Below are 22,116 nucleotides of genomic sequence, written 5' to 3' on the forward strand. Positions count from 1 at the left end.
TTTAAAAATAGTTTTGTTGGCGGTCTACTTTAGTTGATTAAATTTTCCCCACTAATATTTCCACAAACGTCTGCAACCATATAAATATTCCATGTTTCTGTTTGAAAATCTCTGTATTTTTTTACCACCCAGTGTGTGACACAGCCAGCCCAATGCCGGGTTTAGAGATAAACAGGGTGAAAACTGACTTTGGCAAACAGCTGCCCACAGCACACAGAGCCCTGGCAGCTCCTTCCCTCCTGACAGATACACTTGGTGTGGCACCTCTCAGGAAACTGAATTGTTTTGTCAGCAAAATGCTTTCACTGGATGATCAAGACACCTCATACAGGATGGGGCTGTGAATTTATGAGCAGATTCCAATTTTAGTCTCTATCGACCATGGCCCAGCAGAGCAAGGGATTATGAAGAGCTGCATGAATAATATGAACTATAATCATCTGCTGAAGGCTCTGCGTGCTCTGATTCCTGCAAAAAGTAATTAAACTCACAAACTTTGCTCGGTGCTTCGGGGAGCTGCAACTAATGAATGAACACGTTAATTTATGGGAGATTTAAGGCTCTTCAGAGAAAACCCCGAGCAGGAACCGTCCTTCCAAGTGTTTGTGTTTGGGCTATAAGGTTGTGCTGTGTGAATAACCAGCAAGAAAACAGAGATGAGCTTGGCTAACACCCCCTGATCACATCCTACCCTTCCCAGCAGGGCCCCCAGAGACTCCTCTGGGCAAGACCAGGGAGAACAGGGTCAAACCTTTAGTTTGAGTAACAGCTGGGTTTGCTGAGAAGCAAAACTTTCAGTTGCTGCTGCTGCTGCTGGCAGATCCCAGGCAGGGGCAGGAGCAGCAGCACAGCCACCCCACACTCCCAGGGACTCTGTGCAGCCTGCAAGGGATGGATCTGCCCAGAGACAGCAGCTGCCTCCTGCCTGCACATTTGCCTGACACCATTAAGCTACTTCAAACCAAACCCCATTGCTGCAAGGCATGCAGAGCCTTCCAGAGCCTTCTCCCCTCCAGACCTTGCCTGCAGATACAACAGATCCTCCTCTCTCCCAGGTCACTGCAATCAACTCCTGATGCTCCCAGGGTCAGCTTCAGCTTTGGCAGGAATGGATGTGACCTCCAAGCTCCTCCTTCCAGAGCCAGCCTGGGGCTGAGCACCCACAGAAAAGCCAAGCCAAGAGCACTATGGGTGCTGCTGGGCAGGGTTTGTCATCCCCAGCCATGGCTCACGCTGCCTGGGAGAAGAAAAGGGAATGGCCAAGTCCAGGCTGCTGGAAAGCCATTTTCTGCTGAGTGCAGAAATCCCAGAGTAGGTGGTGACACATCTGCTGCACTGCCAGCAGTGCTGAAGGGAGGGGACTGGGGAGGACAGTGACAGCCTCTCTCCCCCATGCAGGCACATCATGTACAAGCTGCAGGGCTGGGGTCTCTGGGGAGGCTCCCAGGGAGGTGGCAAACACTCACATGGCTGATCTCACTGCAAAATCCAGCACATTTTTGTTGTGAAGTCATAACTCCACTTCTTTAGAGCAGGTGTAACCAGGTCCTCACTGGTGTATGGAGGGAGCTGCAGCTCTGCCTCACTGACCTTGGGCAGAGCTACCAAAGCTCAGCCCAGCCTGGGATCAATGTGGTCAGAAGTTATCCTTCCTTTCTCCCCCATTTACAGCACCCTTACACCGAGAGGAAACACAAAACAGAAGCAAGGAGATGCCAACAGCAACAGCACAACCCATAATTCAATGTAAAAATGCTTGGAAGTGCATCCTCCCCAAGCAGAGGAGTGTTCTGCATCTCCTGGAAGCAGGAGCTGCTCCTGGATGGGTGCCACAGCCCCCCACCCTGCCCTGGGGCACACACACAGCCTCTGGGGATGTCTTCACCTTCAGGGACAGCACAAGCATCGGGCCCAGGTTTCTCTCCAAGCACGCAGGAGGGATTTTTAAATGTTCTAATCATTCCCCAGGCTGAGAGATGCACTCCAAGGGGGACTCTGGACACCCACAAGAGGTAGAAGATGGACCAAGGAGGGGGTCACACAGCTGTGAGATGAAATGCCCTCCACACAGGGAAAGGGCTCATTGTTCATGGCTTGGCACACAGACAGCAAGAGGCATTTTTACAACTTTTTTTTACCTTTTTTTTTTTTAAATGAGAAAGAGAAGGAAGACTTGCTTTGGAGGGTTTCAGGCTATTTTATGTCTAAGCCTGTGGTGAAAATCTGGAATGAAAACTTTCATCAGGAACTCCAGCAGGTGCCCAGGGCAGTTCCTTTCAAGATTCAGCTCCTCCAGTCGAGCAGCAAAGGGACAGACCCGTTAACAAAGGCACCTTTTATCCACAGTGTTAATAAACACTAACTGAAAGTGTTAACAAAAAGAAGCTTTCCAGAGCCTGAGCTATGACCCCAGTTTGTCTCAGCTCTTTGCATTTTCAAGCTTGGAGATGAAGCAAAGCCCCAACGAATCCCAGGATTCATTCCCAATACACATCCCTAATTCTTCTCTACTCTAAATAAACATATTGAAATGCAGACTTTCATTCATCACAAACAGCAAAGTATCTTTGTTCCTTTCTCCCTCACTTTAAAGGCCATGCAGAGGAAGGGAGACAAGAGAAGAAAACTCTTGGACAGGCTGCAGCCAGCGAGTCCTGCTCCTCTCACTGCTCCCAAGCTTGGTTCCAAGTTTAATAAAGGTGTTTTGTCTCCTTGCTTAATAAGTGGAATTACCATAGCAGAAAGCCCAGCGGGGGAAAGGGATAGCACAGAGCATGAGTAATCACAACTGGTTTGGGGCAGGTTTTGCCATTTGGGTCCTGTTTCAAGGTTATGATGACATAGTGCTATGGGCTGGTTTGGAGTTACCACAACTCCTGCCAGACAAGGAGCTGTAAGTTACAACGTGCTGCAAGCAGGGAGAGCTGCTGGGACAGAGCAAGGAAAATGTCATCTGAGCTGGGAAGAGAAGTTTCCTGTTCCTTACATTTTATTCCCTTATTTTATAATGCAGCCTTGCCCTGCTGTACTTTGCACAGTGATGCCTTTACCTCCAGCTCACAGGGAGGGACTTAAATTCCCACATTCAGAACTTGTTTCACACCTTTGTTCTCAGCCAGCACCTGCCAAACTGGGTTGTAGATAATGCAGCCAGACAAAATTTGCTGGCAAATCCATGGAGGAGAAGCCAAGCTTTCAAAGAGGGAACTGATATGGGTCAGGACACGTCATGGAAAAAGACACCTGGATGGAGAAAGTCATCACTTATCACTGGAAACAGGGGACTGCAGCAGATCCAGTATCATCTGCTGAGGGGAGCAGCCAGCATGGTGCAGCTGAGCTCTACTCCAAAACTTCCCGCAGCCATGGCATGAATTTAAAGAGCATAAATCCCCCCTGCACAGAGAGAGGGGCAGAGCCCACCTGCCTCCCCCTCACCTCTGCTTGGAGCCCCAAGCCCTGCAGCACATGGATGACTCCAGTCAGGGCAGAACCTCAGCTTTTCTTTCCCCTCTCCTGAGTCATTGTGGATGGACACTGCAGCTCCATCTGTCCCAGCTCCTGCCTTGGCCATGAGGTATTTATTACCTGTATTTATTTCCAGCAATAGCTCTCCTACCAAAAGGAAGTGTTTCCATTAAACAGCACAAGTCCAGCAACCACAAACAAACAGTAACTTAAAGCCTAAGCCAATTCTCTGAAACCTCTACAATAAATACCAGGTCATTCAGGGAAGTACAGACAACAGCCCTGTCCCAGAGAACACCCAAATCCTCTGTAAATAGGCAAAAGCCTTCAAAGTGTGATGGGAAGGATGGAGGCAGCCAGGCACAAGGGTTTCAGGCTCCCTGTGCAGCACTCCCCACCTCACCCACAGCTCAGGCACTGAGCTGAGACCGAGCCTGAGCCAAGATGCTGAAAGCAAAGCAGTGATTTACAGAGCCAGAGCTGAGCCCTCCAGCATCACCAAGGGGGAATGACCCTCAGCAACAGCAGCACACGCAGTCTGGGGCTGGCAAAACCAAGCCTGATCCCAACCCAAAGAAATGCTCAAAACCACAGAGCTTCCTCTGCAGCCAATGGGTCAGCTAGGAGAGGTTTGTTGACATTTCTATCTTGACCATTTCCTCATTTTTGAGGGCTTCATAATGACTGTTTTGGCATTGCAGGAGGAGGAGCAGTGCCTCCTCTTCCACCAGCCCTGCTGTCAGAAAGAAACAAGGTGAAAGGAGGATCTGAGCCCCACCTGCAAAGAGGCACCCAAAATCCTACTGAGCCAGGGAGCTGCCAGTGCCTGACACAGCCCTGAGACTCTGCTTTGACAGGGCCAATGCTGCACTCACTGAAAATATAAATGTATCACCTGGAATTACAGACATACAGGTGGGAGAGATGCCAGCTCTGAGGCAAAGTTCATGTACAAAGCTCATGTACATCCTGAGAGTGGATGCAGGGGATCCTCTCAGAGGGACCACAAAACCATGGGTGGTGAAGCAGAGAAGAGAGCATCAACTCTCCAGGCCCTGAACTTGAACTCACCATCCACACATCTCCTGGGAAGATTTTAAGGGGTCTGTAAACCAAAAATCCCCTGACACCAAACTGAGGTGCTGGGGGGAGGCTCTCTCCTGTCATTCCATCCATTCCATGAGTTCACTGCCTTCCACAGGAAAATCAGTACCACCCCTGTAACTGACTGTCCCTTCAGAGACTGGTCCACTTGTTGTTTATCTTTCATTTTAAATGGATTAGACATGTACAAAAGCCTCCCTTGGAAAGGAACAAGCAAGATGTGAAAAGGATGGGAAGATCCAACTGCCAGGTGTCAGCACTAATCCACGTCAAAGGGCAAGCTGTCAACAACTCACTGAACTTCCAGGAGGATGAAAACACTCAGAATAAAACAGTTCAGAGCAGATAAATGTTTGTCATTCATTATCTGGAGTCAAACTTGGATTTCTCAACAACACAGCCAAGACAAAGCAAGCACATTAAGAAGAGAACATCTTTTCCAGGGAGCTCCATGCCAGGTGTGCAGCCTGCCCTTGAAGGCAGCAAGGCTGGAGGCAGATGAAGGCTCTGTTTGCCTTTCTCCAATAACAGGTATTTAGTTTTCTACGTCACTTTGCTTTATCATAGCCTGAAACCTGGCCCAGCACCCAGCTCCACCTCCCCATCTGCTCCCTGTGCCAGCTGGCCCTGTGGCCCAGGGGATGCCACACAGCCCAGCAGCTCCCCAGACCCAAAGTGGGCACCCCCAGCCCTGCCTGGCAACGGGGGGCACTGCTGGAAAACCCCACAGGGCAGATCTGACTGTGACACAGATGGTCACAGGGAGGGCAGTGCTGGGAGCACCCATGTCCAAGTGAGGTGGGGAGCTGGAAAACATGGCAAACCCCCCCCAGATCCTTCCTCAAGTATTGGGACTGGGAAAAAAAACCCCACTGGCCATGGCAGGGAAGGGAAGGGCACAAAGCTGGGGAGGCTCCAGCAAAGGCATCACCTGTGCTGGCAGCAAGTGAGCAAACACCAGCCAACAGGTCAGTGTGCTCCATTTCAACTCCAACCCCTTCCAGCTTGGACAAACCACTGCAGCACATCCTCCCTGGGCTCTCCTGGGCTTCCTACTGCACCAGCCCAGCTGCCCAGAGGCCAGGCTGCAGTTTGGGGTGGGAAGGGGTGCATGGCAATCCCTCCTCCTGCCCCCAGGCACTGCCAGCTGGGGCATGGTGCAAGCTCCCTGTCCCTTCCCCAGCCAGGAATGCTCCAAACCCGGGCCATGGTGAAGGTGTGGGTGCCTCTGCCCCATTATTCACCCCTCTGCCATTGAGATGGGTTTGGGGAGGCAGCTGGGTTTGTAGGGAAAAAATCCCCAAGTCCTGCCTGCTCCCTCAGAGCCCATCATGGTGCATTCATCCTGCCTTTTTTTCCCCCCAAATAACTGCTCAAATGAGCATGTTTATTTTGGGGCAGAGAAAGAACACCCTAAAACCCAGTCTATTAGGTTTGCTTTGGGATAAAAGGCAAGACCTTTAGCTAGCAGAAAAAAAGATATATATGTGTATATATATAATATATACATATACCTATACATTTTTTTAAATAGAAGGAATGAAAATGGAATCATTGAAGTTTTCAAAGCCCAAGGAGCTTTGAAAAATTTGGAGGGAAGGAACAGAACATCAAGTTTAAACAGTTTTCAATGGAAAAGCTCATTAAAGGAAAAGGGATCTTTTGCAGAAAGATGTATGTTTTGCTGATTTTGACAAAAAGGACTGTTCAGAGGAGGGGAAGAAAAGCTTTCATTTGAAGGTTTTGAGCATTGCTTTTGCACCTTTACAGCACTGCTCATGAAAGCATCCTCACAAACCTGTTATTGCTGGAACACAGCATGCCCAGGGAGAGGGGAGATGTGACCACGTGCAGGGTGAGGGCAGAGCTTTGGGGACAACTCCTGCCTGTGCCATGAAAACGAGCAGTTATTACAAAAGAAAGGAGGAAAAAAATATGTATTTAAAAAATCATCAACTTCCTTCCCTTCCACCAGGCCCCTGGGGAGGGGAAATGCTGATCCTCCAGCTCACAGATGGAACAAGGCCCTGGTTTGCACCCCATGAGCCACATCCAGTGCTGGGGTGGGTTCTGGAGGAGGCAGGAGGGACGTCAGCAGCACTGCACTGCCCTGCACAGGGGCTGCAGTGGGGATGTGCTGGGATGGAAGAGCAGCTTTGCCCACAGATCCCTCCCCAGCCATGACCACATCTCACACTGCAGGGGAGGAAGCTGTGGGTTGAGCGCACACATCCCTGGCAATTAAAGTCATCTTCTTAATATCAACCAGTCCCAGCCATCCTGTGACAAGGCACAGAAAATATTAATTACATTCCTGACATTTTAGACTGGTTTTCTTCTCATTCAGGTGTTGCTGGACCCGAGTCCCATTTGGTGACTGAGTCACAGTCTCATTCAGCAACTGCACAGAAGGATTGAGCATCACCTAAAAGGTTGTTTTTCCACCTTGTATCTTCTCAAAATTTCCCACAACTGTGCACACAGGGATGAATTTAGAGTAATGTCACCAACAAAGTGCTCAAATTAATAGCAATAAAGTGTAAGTGCTCCATGTGGCAGGCAGAGCCCTGCTGGGGAAAACGACCTGTGAAAGCTGGAAAAGCAGCCCACGATGAGACCACTGGGAGGGGGAAAAAAAAAAGGCAACAAAACAAACAGTCCATTTCAATCTCCTTTTCATAAAGAGGCAAAATGAACCCAGGAACACATCAGAGAATAATCATTTAGCACAGATCAAACAGGAGAACCAGCATATTAAAAATACACGCAGCATTAATCAGCTACACAGAGTTATGTGCCATCATTTCCATAAATAATACAGGATCAAAGCAGCCCAAGCAGCACTATCAGTTAATATAGTCAGCCAGTCAGTCAAAATAGAGTAAAGCTGCCTGAAAACTGTGGCTGTATAATTTGCCAGGAATAAAGCAGATTCATCTGAGAAGTGGCATGACCAGTTAAACAGGTAAAGGTTACCAGCAGCCTCGGCATTAGAGGGAGGTGATGCCACAAAGGAGGAGAAAAAAAAAAAAAAAGAAATGTTAATGCAGCCTCAACAAATTATTTAAAAAATACCCAAACAACTTGGGGAATATCAATGTATCTTGTCCAGAGGTAACCTCAAGAAGGGCCAAGGAGTGGGGGGCAGGTGGGAGGACTGACCCTGCTGGGAGCATCCCCAGTGGCTGGAGCAGGGCTGAGCCGTGGGGTGCAGCCCCCCAGAGCCCCTTCTCCAGGGCTGGGCAGTGCCAAGGGGCTCCCCTTTGCCCAGGAAAAACCTCCCTGCTGCAGACACCATCCTGCCTGCTCAGGGGGAAGGCTCAGCACCAAGAGCCTTTGAACACCCACCCATCCATGCATAGAAAATGCCTGTGTCATTAGGCCTTTTGCTGAAAGGCTGCAGAGCCATTTAGCTGCCCGATTTTTAAAACAGGCATGTGGAGCAGAGCTATAAATAGCAGGGATGCTTGCCTCGTCATGTTTCTGGGGGCTTATTTATAAGAACAGGGGGCAACTGAATTAAAAATGGTTAAAAAAGAAGAGTCTTGGCTTCTCTGCTTTAAAGCCAAGTTGCCAGAAGAAAAAAAAAACCTTCAAGGTTTTTTTGCTTTTTTCTTTTTCCAGGCAAAAAGCAAACGCCCATCGCTCATGCTCAGACTCTGAATTGGTTACATTTACAAGGCAAATTTAATTCATACAGCAGGTGTTCAGAAATATAAAAAAAAAGAAAAATCCTCCTTTAAGCAGCACAAGACCAAGCTAAGGCTTTGCATTAGTTCATGCAGCTCCAGGGAAGCTCCTCATTCACTGAAATAGGACCTGTGTGTGTGAATGAGGAGCAGAGACCTCCAAAATCTCTTCCAGAGTCAGGGCAGGGGGGAAAGCCCTGAAGGGCTGGAGCAGAGAGGAATTTTGCATGGGAAGATCCAGATGAGCAGCAGCAGGCAGAGGAGGAATTCAGCCTCCAAAGGAGCAGCTCTGGGCAGCTCCATCGGTGGGGCAGGCAATGACAGCCCCGGCAGTGCTGGGAGGGCCCATTCTCCACAGGCAGCCAGGGGAGAGCAGGCAGATCGAGCAGCCCCCTCCCTGCTCCCTGCCTTGATTGAATGGCAGGAGAAAACGAGAGCAGGCAGCCAAGCTGCTGCCAGGACAGCGGGCAGCTGGACCAGCCTCCCTGCATCCCTCCAGGCAGCGATGGGAGCTGTGGGGAGTGAGTGACCCTGGCAGGACAGGGGACAGCCTGCCCTGCTCCTCCAGGGGTGGCAGCTGCAGGAGACAGCACCAGAACCATCAGGAAGTTTCCTGTTGAATAGGGGGGAAAATGTTCTGCCAGACAAATGAGGTTCAATTATTCCAAGTCTAGAATGTCTTGTTGGAAATGCTTCCAGACTGACAAGCTTTAATCCAATAAAAGACCCTTCCAGACAAGCCCTGCTGTGATTTTGGGAGCATTTCCCCCTGGCAGGGACCCAGCAGCCCCCAGCCCCTCACTGGGGATGGATTTAGCCCCAGGCACAACAATCTTACAGAGCAGCCTCAAGGCACAGGACACTCACTGAGCTCACTGGAAGCTTGAGCAGAAGCAAAGCAAGAACAACCATTCCATTTCAGTCTGATACAACCCAAAAGTCAAAATAAATTTTTAAAAAAGCAAATAATTTCCTGTGAACCAGAAATCTGGGTTTTAGCCAGTTTAATGAGACTGAATTGCAAGTGGTTCTGTTCTCCTGGGGTGCTGGAGACACACGACTCCCCAAGGCAGGGCAGATGGCTGGATTGCAATCTAGCCTTTAGCTCATAAAATATATTAATATCCCCAACCAATTACAAAGTGCCAGACTCTGCCCCTCTGGGCCCACTCCCACCCAGCAATGCCTCACTGCACAAGGCAGCCCTGTTGAGCTCAGACATGCAGCACCTGCCAGGGCAACACAGCCTGGAGCTTTCCAGGACTTTTAAAGCAAGTCCAAGCCCTTGCTCCGTCCTCATCCAGGAGCTCAGTGAAGTCTCAGGTGCAGTCTAGGTGCTGTACAAAAATCCAGCTCCTCAACATCATTTCTTTGTTTGATTTTTTTAGGTGCTTGTCAGAGGTAAAGCAGAAGGAGCCTTCCCCTCCAGGCAGAGGGCTGTGAAAGGATCCCAGCCTGCAGCACCCAGCCTTGGCACAGCTTTATTCCCAAAGCTGGCAGATGCATCACACCACCACAAAGAGCCTGGCTGCTTCTTGGAAGCACCAGTGAGCACCTCAGATTGGCAGCAGCCCCCTGACAGTCAGCTGCTGTTAGCTCCACAAATGTCACCAGCACACAGAGCCTCAGCCCTGGGTGTTCACAGGGCTCTCGGCAAAACCCGCTGGAGTCTTTCCTCAGACTTCAGCAGAGCTTCACATCCAGGAGCCTCAGCTTCTCAGGAACAGCCTGTCCTGTGCTCCTGTGCCCACAGCCCTGGGGCATGGCACGTCCTGGACGTCCCTGTGCTCACACTGCCCACCATCAGTGCCACCCAGGTGGGCACATCCCAGGATCCCAGCCACCTGCAGGGCCACACTGGAGTGGCACAAGGCCCACAGTGCCCTCGGGGATGGGGTCACACAGCAGTGCAGCCCGTGACACCATCGCTCCTTGACCACAGCAGTCCTGTCCCCTGAGGCACAGCCAGGCAGGGCCAGGGTGCCTCAGGGGGAACAGGCACCAGCACCAGGAAGGTGCTCCAAGGGCAGAACCAGGCACTGTCCAGGAAGCCCATCCCACCTGTCTGGACAGGCACAACCTTTGCACCCTGTGCAAACCCCAGTCTGTGTCACAAGAGTTTTTTTGGTGACACTCCAGCACTGTCCCAGCCACCCTCACAGGGCCTGGAGCACTGGGACACTGCCACCACACAGCCTCAGACAATGCACTTGTTTCAGTGCTCCAGCACCTCTGCTTCCCCACAGGCTGGTGTTTGGACATGAACAAAAGCAGGCAGGTAAATAACATCACCTCACACAGGTGGTGCCATTTTCCAAGTGGCAGCTCAGTGATGATATGTCTGAATCTCAGCTACCATTTAAAATAGAAACAATAAGCAAAATCCAGCAGAGAAAATAGCAAACAAACAAGACCCTCAATGCTCTAGAGATCCTCCCAGAAATATTCTGATTTTTATGAACATTGCTAAGTCCCAGAATCTCAATCTTGAGTCAGGACAGTTGGATGCATCTGATTCAAGAATGATTCAGATGGGAACGTGGAGGCAGGCAGGAAGGCAAGGGAGTGACATTTTCTGCTCTGGGCAACATGTCTTTATTTAAAGCACAAAGATACAAACTTATTATTTGATTGAAAAAAGGCACACTCTGTCCTGGCTGCTCCCGTGCTGATCCTGAGGAACAAGACCATCCTCCTTATCCTCAGCTTTCACATCCATGCCTTCATTTCCATTTCCTTAAACAAATTTAAATCCTGCTAGCACCTTGAACACAAGTTATCTCTGTAACCACATGGAGCACAATCCTGAGCCCTCAAACAAGGAAGGCTTAAGCTGCCTTCCCAAGTAATGAGCAGGAGGAAAGCTCCAGCTCACCCTCCCTGGCTCCTCTGCTTGTCCCCCACAGGGTCAGAGGCAGAGCAGGGGCATTCAAGCAGGTGCACCCATACACAGGGGGGAAGACTTCTTCCAAAGGATCTAATGGCTGGATGAGAGAAGAGGAGGAGTCACCCAAAGCTGCAAAAGGGATGATGGCACAAAATCCTGAAACTACCTTCAACAGCTTGGCTGTTTCTGTCCTACCAGGGTTTGAGAGCTCCCAAACCCTCATGGCAGGGTCTGGCTCCAGTCTTTCCTCTACAACAACACTCTAAGTGCTGTGGGGACCCCCCAAACCCGCCCTCACCACCCCTCCTGCCAGAAGGGGATGCACAGACCTTCCTCCACATGCCCTGCACGAAAGCAAAACCCTCCACCTCTCCAGCTGGACAAAGCCAGCACTCACCAGCCCCCTCCTCAACCTGTCACCTCCCCTGTGCCCAGCCAATTACCCAGGTCATCCCAACGCCCCCAGGGATTTGCCAGGCTCCTCTCCACAAGCTAAACCCATCAGCTAATCCCCCACAAAAGGTGGGGGGATTAGCTGCCACCCCCATTGAGGGGCTCTGGCTGCACCTCCTCCATCAAGCAGCAGCTCCCCAGCCCGAGGTGGCCCCATGCTGGTGGCTGGGGACCCATCAGCCACTGACTCAGCTTTCACACATTTCATGTGACACCTTCCTGTGGTTAATGCTCCGAGCCACCTGCATTTCCGGCCCTGTGGCTGCAGCAGAAATTGTTCATTGTCCTCTCCTACGTGCTGCAGAGGTGAGGAGTCAGACCCAAAGTCACCTCTGGGAGTGGGTGACCCAGGAAGGCAGGAGAGGCATGACAAAAGAGCAGGGAGGAGAGAAGTATGGACACCATACCCAGGGTTTGGGTGCAGCTCTCCTGCTGACCCAGCACAGCAAGGCTGTGAAAGGATATTTGGGTTTTTCAGCCCACCCACCTGCTGTGCATGGGGCTGGAAGAGAATCAGAACAAAATGTCCTTCAAAGAGACCCACGTTACCCAAAGCTGCCCTAAGAACCACGTGGAATTGAGGATTTTTGTTCCCTAGGCAGGGAAAGTCCAACCAGGACCATGCTGGCCACAGCAGCTGCATCTCTGCTCCAACACAAGCATCCCCCTGAGCAGCAGCCATTCCCAAGCCAGATTCCCCAGGAAAGCTCCAGCTCCTGCTTAAAATGAGACTGTGAAGGATAAAAGGAAGAGGCAGAGTCTCTATGGTGGGTGCTGAAGGCTTTGGTGATAAGGCGGGGGATATGTTAAGCTTGTCTCCACAAACATAAGGATTAGCAATTTACTTCCCTTAGAAACAAAATCCAGGATTTTAACATGATCACAGGCTTGGAAAGAAAAATAAACATCATGAAACTGGGAAAAGGAGGAGGACAAGAACAGAGTAAGCAGGCAGCGTGAGGAAAACTGAAGTGCTTCTTAAATCAAAATGAGAAATGCACCAAAGTCAGAAATGAAATCTTGGTAGCTCTGAACACCACTGGCCCTGAGGCCTCTCACACCAAGCTCTTATCAGTGATTATGCTATGAACATTAAGGGAAGCCTTTCTAATAACGTGCATGAGAAAAGGCCCATTTGTTTAATGCAACAGAGCACATAATGCATTAATTACCTACTGAGTGGAAAAGTGATGTTGAAAACATGCTTGAGTTAAAGCAAACGGAGGGTTTCAGCTAAGCCCATTATGTCCACTGGCTTTGCTGTGGCTTTGGTGCTTAACAGCCTTTGAGAGCAAACCTCTGCACGAGTCACAGCAGATGGGGCAGCACAGAAAACCCCACACAACCCACGGAGTGCAGCTCCCACACAGAGCACAGCTGTACCCTGCACCCTAACACCAGCCCAGGCTCCCCATCACACAGGGGATGCTGCCAAGCCCAGCAGCTCCTCCTGATGCTGCCTCACCCACCCTCAGGTGCCCCAAAAGCCACCCAGCCCTGGAGCACTCCCCCCACAGCCAGGGCTAATCTCAACCTGTCACGCTCAGGACTAACAGCCTGGGCTCCAGGAGAAGACAATCTGCCCATGTGCTTCTGCCCTGGCCATCACCACCACAGTGTGAAGGCACCAGAGAGCAATTTTGTGATTAAGTGGCTGTAGCCATTAATAATTAGCACGTTAAAACTTCAAAGGGTGATGCTGGCCTCCAGAATACAGACTCAGCACAGCCAGGGGTGGTGGTGGGGAGTGCTCATCCTCCATGCTCCCTTTTCCCAAGTGAGAGCTGAGGCACAGGGGTGAGGGCAGCCCGTGGGAGCACAGGGATTAGACATAAAATTCCCCAGACTTCCACCCCTGACAGCTCCAGTGGCAGAAGACATAGAGGATGTTATGTAAGCATCCTCCATGGAATCTGGGAGCATCCCAAAGCCACCTCATGCACTTGTCACTCTGCCTGCAGGAGCAGGATGCTCTTGATGAAGCCATTGGAGCTCAAGGTGGGAGGCCCAGAGCCAGTGGATACTAATAGATACCAATGGAAACAAACACAACACAAGGGTCAGAGAGGGAAATGTGCTGGAGGAAGCTTGGGATGTGTGTGTGGATCCCCTGGTTGGCATCCAGAGGGTCACACTGTGCTGCACTGAGCTGCTCAGTCCATTCTGTCTGATCAGGCACAAGAGGAGAAATTGCTTTTGCCTTAAGAACACTCAACTCATCCTACCTTTATCAGCAATTCCCAATCTTAAGCCATTCTGTTTCTACCAGAAAAAGCAAAGAGAGAAAACTCAACAGAAAAAAGCAAATTAAAGTCTGGAAAATGAGCAACTCCAGATCTTCAGTCGATTTTATTTCTAACCAAATGAAAAAAGTCGATTAATCCCCTTGTTCAGACTGCTAACACTACCAGAACAACAGACTGCATCCCTTTCACATCAGAGGAAGCTCAACATACTTAAGCCAAAAAGGCAAAGAGAAAAAATAAATATAAAACAGGAAAGAAGCAGTGCTGTAGTATTTGCATGTGTCTGAAGATACAGCTTTGGAACTGCAGAGTGAAGCCAAGTTCTCCAGTAAAATAAATGGACAAAGCTCCATCCTTGGACTCCAGCACAGTTTTGCCTATTTCATCTATAGGTAAAGTGAAGTCTCATCTTGAAGAGCATCAGTGTTTCACCTCCCAGCAAGTGACAGTGCTGTCAGTGCATGCTACACCCAGAAGGAGCTTCACCTGAGAGCACAGCCCTCCCATCCACCCTTCACCTCTCTCCTCCTTACACCCCACATTGATAATACCATGTATTCCTGTTGCCATAGCACCTTCCTCAGCTCTGTATAAGCCCTGACCACCACAGGGGCAGGATGAGACCTCGCACAGGCTGCCCTGAGACACATCATTCCCAGCAGAGACAAATTTGGGGCTCATTTCTGCCCTTGCACATCCATCAGATACCATGTGAGCACCCCAGCACCCACTGAGCTGCAAATACACCTCCTGACACCGGTGAGAGCACAGGCTCTGGCGACCCCAAGTCATCACTAACCCTGCTCTCTCTCTGCTGCCAGCACATCGAGGTAGGAAACCAGGGGTGCTTGATGGTTGTGGAGAACTCGACCGACAGAGTCCCATCGGGGGATGCCGAGTTCAGCATCCTGCCTGCTGGCCACTGGATGGATGGAAGGCGATGGGAAGGACCTGTCTGCATCTCCTCCACGGGGAGCACAGTGCATGCTAGGGACTATTGCCTGAAAGGATGCACCGGCTTTTGGGGAGCAGCACCTGCCCCGCTGCTCCCCAAAAGCCCCGGTAACAGCCCCGGTAAGGCACAGCAGCCCCTCCAGACCGCATCCCGGGGCCGGCACAGCCCCGCACCCCGCGGGGAGGCCGGGCCGGGCCAGGCCGGGCGATGCTGGGGGGTCCCGCAGCGCGGAGCTCGCTCCGCCCGCCCCGCACGGGGGTCTCGCAGCCGGAGGGGCCCGGGCAGCCGCCGCCGCCCCGTCCCCGGCCGCGCCTTTGTCCGCCCGGCGGAGGATGGGGCGCAGCCCGGTCCCGCTCCCCGCCGCTGGCCCCGCTGACACCGCCTGGCCCCGGAGCCGCTCACCTGCGGGGCCGCTGTCCGCAGCCTCCTCCTCCTCCTCCTGCTGCTGCTGCTGCTGCTCCTCTTCCTCCTCCTCCGCCACCGCCTCCTCCTCCTCCTCCTCGGGCGGCGGCGGCGGCGCCGGGCTGCCCCGTGCGGGCGCGGCGGTGCCGCGGGGCCGTGCGGGCGGCACCGTGCCCAGGCTGCTCTCGGCGGGGCCGCCGCTACCGCTGCCGGGCTCGGCGGGCGGCGCGGCGCTGGCGGGCAGCGCGGCGGTGGCGGCGGCCAGGAGGGCGGCGAGGCACAGCAGGGCGAGCGCGGTGCTCGGCCGGCGCCTCATGGTGCGGCGGGGGGCTCCGCCATGCACTCGCTCATTGACGCGGGCGCTCGCACACGCACCGAGCGCGGCCGGGAGCGGCGCCGGGCGGCGGCGGCTCCTCCCGCCGCCTCAGCCAGCCATGCCGCGCCCGCGCCCTGCGCCCCTCCGGCGGCTCCCGCCGCGCCGCGCCCCGGCTGACAGCGCCGCGCCCGCCCCGCCCCGCGCCGCCGCGACCAATCAGCGCCGCGCTCGCCCTACCTGACGGCGCGGTGCAGCCAATCAGCGGCGGGCGGGGGCGGGCCGAGGGGCGGTGCGCGGCGGGGAGGGGGCGGCATTGTGCGGGCGTGAGGGGCACCGGGCCGGAGCTGCCGTGCCCTCGGCAGCGGCGGCGGGGGACGCACGGTCGCCTTCCTTAGGGGGGGTGTGGGCGCTCCATTTGTAAGAATACAGGCTTTTAAAGCTTTTAACTTTTTGTTACGTTCAAAATTTTTATTAAAAAAATGAAATTTTCCCCCATCCTCCCCGGCCTCAGTTTTGGGAGACAACGAGCAAGGCGCCGGTGAACGGCAGCGGGACACAAAGCGGCTCTGAGGAAGGAGCGCTGCTCTCTGCGTGCCCCTGCAGCGCTCCGGAGGGGTCGGGCAAGCCCGGGGGTGTCACGACCCCCTCGGCAGCCACCTGCATCCGCAGCCACCTGCATCCCTGTCCCCCTGCTCGCCTGGCCCCGCTCCAGGCCCCAGCGGTGCCGCTCCCTTTGTGCCGCTCCTCTGCCGGGCACGGAGCTGCGGGGAGCCGCCGCAAGGACAATGACAGCCGGGCCCCCCAGGCTGCCGGGGCCGCCACCCGCGGTGACCTTGGAACCCCCCGGTCCCGGAGGAGCGATCGGGGGAGGAAGCACAGTGGCACAGATATGAATTATTCACGGAGCGCAAGTGGGTGATCGCCGGTTCACGCGTGGTGGAGCGAGGCAGGAATGCGCTGGGGGAAAACGCCGCTCTGATCGACACAAAGGCACGTGGAAGCAAGGCTGGGATGTGCTGGAGGAGCTGGGCGGGCCGGGCAGAGCCGCAGGGCAGCATCGGTAGCATCCCTACAGAACCTTACACATCCCCTACACATCCCCTGCACATCCCTACGCATCCCTTACACATCCCTACAGAGCACCAGGAGCTGGGTGGCTCTCGGCTGCCCAGCCCTGCCTGCAGGTGTGGCACTGCCAGGTGAGTGTTTGCATCATCTCCTGTTCCTGCAGGAGCCAATGGATGCTGACGAGTGTCCTTCGGCATGGGACAGCCCCACCTTCACCCACCACATGGTCCAGGCTGCCAGTCCTTCTCTAGCACAATATTTAGGAGTTGCCTTCAAGGGAAACACTGCCCAGCATAGCTGCTGTGGGATAATTGTTCTTCAATCACTCACTGCTCTTCTCCCATACCCATCCCTTTCTCAGAAATAAACAGGACTTTATTCCTGCATAATAATATAATTATTATTCCCCAACAGCTCTGCTAGGAGACAAACCCTTCTGAGATCTGCTTTCCATAATTACCACCAGCCTGTCACTCCCCTTGGGAGCAGAGGGTCCCTCTGATCAGGGGAACACGGCTGGCAGGGGGGCAGGAGGGTTTGCTGAGCCACTGTCTCCTCCAGCAGTTCACACAAGGTTGTTGTCTATGGGAACAGGGTGAAGAAACCAAGCAGAGGAAAGATTAAGGGAAGAGTTGCCTGGAGCAAAGAATTTCTTAGTCTGAAAGAAGTAGCACAGCCTCAGGAGCCAAAGGACAGACCCTGTGCCCACGTCTCAGCCCAGGGCCAGCACAGCACAGCACCACCAGATCTGCTCATCTGGTTCCCAAAATATTACATTCTCACCTCTGCTTGGGAGGAGCAGGTTAAGCATGTCAGTCCTTCATCTCTTTATCCTCTGCTGTCACCCCAACAAAGGAGGGAGACAGGAAGGTCCTGGCAGTGTCAGAGGTTCTTGGGCATCTTTAACCCAGCAGGACCCATGAAAAAGGACTGGCCACCCCTTGGAGGTGGGATCTCATGCAAAAACAAAAGACTCCACCTGCCCAGCTGGCTGATTTTAGTGCTGAATTATGAGAGTCCACACAAAGAACCACAGCAATAAAATTGACTGTCTCTGCCACGTGTGGGTACACACAACCCAGAGCCTTCATGGTAATGCCACATCCTTGTGGCAGCAGGGGTGGAAAACCTGAGGGATGAATTCCCACCTAGGTGAAAACCACTGCCAGTCCCCTGGGCTGCCTGGAGAAGGCTGGGTTGGAGGCTGGAGAAAGAAAAACGCCAGAAAACGCTGGGAAAAGGGGATGGAGGATGCTGGATGAAGGAGATGGAGGAGGCTGGATGAAGGGGATGCAGGGTGCTGGATGAAGGGGATGGAGGAGGCTGGATGAAGAAGATGGAGGATGCTGGATGAAGGGAATGGAGAATCCTGGATGAAGGGGATGGAGGATGCTGGATGAAGGAGATGGAGGATGCAGGATGAAGGGGATGGAGGATGCTGGATGAAGGAGATGGAGGATGCTGGATGAAGGAGATGGAGGATGCTGGATGATGAAGGGGATGCAGGGTGCTGGATGATGAAGGAGATGGAGGATGCTGGATGAAGGGGATGGAGGATGCTGGATGAAGGGGATGGAGGATGCTGGATGATGAAGGGGATGGAGGATGCTGGATGATGAAGGGGGTGGAGGATGCTGGATGATGAAGGAGATGGAGGATGCTGGATGATGAAGGGGATGGAGGATGCTGGATGATGAAGGGGATGCAGGAGGCTGGATGAAGGGGATGGAGAATCCTGGATGATGAAGGGGATGCAGGATGCAGGATGATGAAGGGGATGGAGGAGGCGGGATGGAGGGTGCTGGATGAAGGGGATGGAGGATGCTGGATGATGAAGGGGATGCATGATGCTGGATAATGAAGGGGGTGGAGGATGCCAGGTGAAAGGGCCGGGGGATGCTGGTGAAGGGGATGGAGAATCCTGGATGAAGGGGATGCAGGATGCTGGGTGATGAAGGGGGTGGAGGATGCCGGGTGAAAGGGCCGGGGGATGCTGGTGAAGGGGACGGAGGATGGCTCGTCCCAGGGACAGTTCCGCAGGACCTGCCGCTCCCCCTGTTGATGTCACACAGAGTTGCAAGCGCTCCACAGCCCAGAGCACCGGACCCAAACCATCCCTGGCTGAACCCAACAACCCAAGCGCCCAAAAAAACGGTGTCTGCTTTCAAGGGCGTTCAGTTGGAGCTGCCAAAGGCACAGAGCAGACCTGTGCTGGCACCACGCCACCAAAATGTTCACACTTTCCTTCTTTTTGTGTTTTCATTTTGCAATGAGAAGGGGAGGAATGCATATGTGAGCAGGAGGGATCCCTGGGGAACAAGCCACAGAGCCCAGGTCACATGCAGGCAGCCCAGCCTCCAAGCCTGCTTTTTCCATAAGTTTTAAGGGAATAGATATCCTCCCAAGAATTCTTCCTATTCCATCAAATCAGCAAGATTTTCTTCCCCAGTGGAAAGTTTCTATCAGATATTTAGCAACCAGCTCTTTCTCTGACCTATTTGCAAGCCCCAAGCCACTCTCCACCACCCACTACTTGAAAGCTTTGATAATTCAATGAGATGTTAATTCTGACATCCAGCATAACTCTCAATACAAAACCTTCTCTCTCTCTCTCTTTTTTTTTTAATTATCATTAATTGCAATCCAGGAGCAATGAATCCTCTGCACAGACTTTGCCTTCCAAGCACCCAGCAGCATTTTGCTGCACAACTCCCATTAAGTCAATGTGTATTAAGCAGGTTTTGACAGTTCTGTGTGCTCTGGGGTGGGCAAAGCCCAGAAAAGACAAAGCAGCACAACTCTGCCGTGGGGACTGAGGCACAAGGCTGAGTCCAGCCTGGTCAACACATGGAGGTGTCAGCACACATGTGCTTAAAACACACTGCAAAAGGGCACTGTCACTTTCAACAATGTCAGGATCATCTTTTAGGGCAAAATTCTGTTCTAAATGCAGCGGGTTGTTAGTGAGCTCCCATGTGCCTTATCAGGGCACACAGCCTGTGAGACTGAGCCACACACGGTGCTGGGAACTCTTCCACCTTCATTTAAGAGCCCAGCTCAGTGGGTTTTGCAGGGCTTGCCCCTGAGCAGGGTGCCCTCCACTACCTCTGCAGAGCCCTGTCAGGCACTGCCCTGATTCAAGGGAGATCAATATATCCTTTAGGCTGCACTTCTTCCATGAATATTTGCATTATTCCATATGCATATTTATCATTTATTTAAATCATCAAATAAAGAGTGATTGGGGATTGAAATCCCCAGGAGCATCTGTAAAACCTGGTCATGAGGCACAGGAACTGGCTAAAAGCACCAGCAGAAGCCTTGGCTTTATTTTCCCTGCTGGAGCCAAGTAAACAGTGTGTGTGTTGGAAAACAAATAATTTTTACAAATCTTTCTGTTTTCATGACCAGGCCAACATTAGCAACAAGAAGGTGATAGTTAGAATGCAGAACTCCCTGTCTTCATCTCTTCCTTAATCTATTTTAAAAATAAAACACCTTCTCTGTGGTTGCTTTGGAGCAGCAGCCTTGCCTGAGCTGAGCGCACGCATTGCCTACATTTATCCTCTGATTTGAATATAAATGAAAGCAAGTGAGTTAAAAAGGGAGCCTGGGGAGCTGTCTCTGCAGGCCCACAGCTGCTGGTGGCAGGGCTGGGTGGGCAGAGGCCTGGAGCCTCACCTCAGTGTGCAAGAGGAGCATCCACAGCATCACCCAAAGGTGACAAATTCCTCCTTGACTGGGTCCAGCTCACTCACACGCTGTGCTCACAGGGAGCTTGCCCTTGCACCTGTCTCTGAATGATGATGTTGCTTTAAGGGTGAGCCCAGGAGAGCCCTGTCACTGCAGGGAGCTGAGCCCTGAGCATCCCCCCCTCCAGCTCCCTGCAAATCCACCCAGGAGGAGCCTTGGATCTGGATGTGGATGGGAAGGGACACATCTTTGCCTGGCCATGAGCCCCCCACAGCCTCTGCAGCCTCACACACCTTTTTATCTGCACAAAGCACTGCAGGGAGGAAACAGGGAACAGCTGTCCTTGCTGCAACTTCCCAGACAGCAGCACAAGTCCCAGCCCTGGTGAACAGGGCTGCAAACGCTGCGTGCTGCAGCCACCACCACTCCTACATTGGCACAGGTCTGCTCCACCTCAGATCAATGCAATCAGCTGCCAAACCACCCTCTCTTGCCAGGGGGACAGCAGCAGGACATGGTGGGGGTGTGTGGATCACTAACAGATCCAAATTCTACACAGACTTAAAGAGCAGCTTAACTTTAGGCACGTCAAGGTCACAAAAATTTAAAGCTAAGTTCCTTTTTGCATCAAAAGGTCCTACAAATGCAAAACACAGCATAAATTGCCTAATGTATATATTTATTGCTGTTCTCTGAGAGGTTGGATCAGAAGGGCTGAGCAGGGAGGGTCAGGCTCTGCTCTGCTGACTCAGAGTGCTTGGAAAGTACAATTTCTCTTCCACAGGAAATTGTGGTGCTTTCAGATGTGTTTTCATCTCCAAATCCTCTTGTTCATCCTAAATTTGCTGGAGAAGGCTTTCAGAAGCATTGATGGGGAATGATTCCTTTTTCTGTGCCATGGAAAGGTGCTGTGGGAGCCCAGCACTGCCAGGGTACAGCCAGGAGCCAGCAGCTCACACACGTGGAAGATTAAAATGGCATCAATTTGAGTGGTAATGTCAAAACTAAACGGAACAATTTGTTGAAATTAAATGCTTTGGAAGAAAAAATGATCCTCTGAAGGTCAAAATGAATGGTTCAGATTTTTCTTCCCATCAATAGTTTCCTACGTGTTCCTACAAAATGGGTTGATTTCAGCAAAGCTGCGCTTGCCAATAAAGATCATTTCCACTGAAACCCTTTCTATCCTTCCTGCTGCCAAAAGAGCTCTGCCTGCAGCTGAGCACCCCACAGATCTACAAGTGGGGAGTATTTCCTCTCCAGTGCAGCCCCAGCATCATTCTGGATCCCTCTCCCCAGTCCCTGGCTCTGGGAACACTGGGATTTGAAGGGACATCCCTCCTTGGCAGGTGCTTTCTGCCCCCCTTTTTATTCCTGATTATTTCTGCCAATGTGTGTCACAAAACAGGCACAGCCCTGCCACTCCCTAGGAGAGGAGCATCCCTTCAAAGAAGATTTAGAAAAGCAGAGTGGGAAGGGTTTCTGTAGTGCTCATCTACAGAAGAGAGCAGCAAATCCTCTCCTCTGATGGCAGATCCTGAAGGCAATCCTTGAGCGTGAAACACTGAGCTACCAGTGATTATACAATTCCTTTGAAAAGGGGCTTTTCTTCCAGATCCTTTTCACAAATCTCCTGCTATTACCCACCCTAAAGCTCTGGTAACACTTTCAATCTCTCGCTTCCTGCCACAGACAGACACTTCACCTTTCACTCACTTTCACTCGGGTTTTTTTCATTGAAAGCATCTTATTACCTGGGACACAGGAGGGAGGGGATTAGGGACTGAGAGGCCTGTCCAAATTAGACAGGCTGTCAGCTATTCCCACACTGCCTA

General features: G+C 52.2%; 1 protein-coding gene across 1 annotated transcript in view; it reads right to left on the reverse strand.

Annotated features, from left to right (window-relative positions):
* MEGF9 (multiple EGF like domains 9) overlaps window positions 1-15,699 on the reverse strand; it is a 48,000-nt gene extending 32,301 nt beyond the window's left edge. The window contains exon 1 of the mRNA XM_077189419.1: window positions 15,205-15,699. Coding sequence (XP_077045534.1) covers window positions 15,205-15,520 — 316 coding nt within the window. The 5' untranslated portion in view covers window positions 15,521-15,699. The remainder of the gene's footprint in view (window positions 1-15,204) is intronic.
* Between the last annotated feature and the right edge of the window lie 6,417 nt (window positions 15,700-22,116).

The sequence above is a fragment of the Agelaius phoeniceus genome, chromosome 21, assembly GCF_051311805.1.
Source record: "Agelaius phoeniceus isolate bAgePho1 chromosome 21, bAgePho1.hap1, whole genome shotgun sequence".
NCBI lineage: Eukaryota > Metazoa > Chordata > Aves > Passeriformes > Icteridae > Agelaius > Agelaius phoeniceus.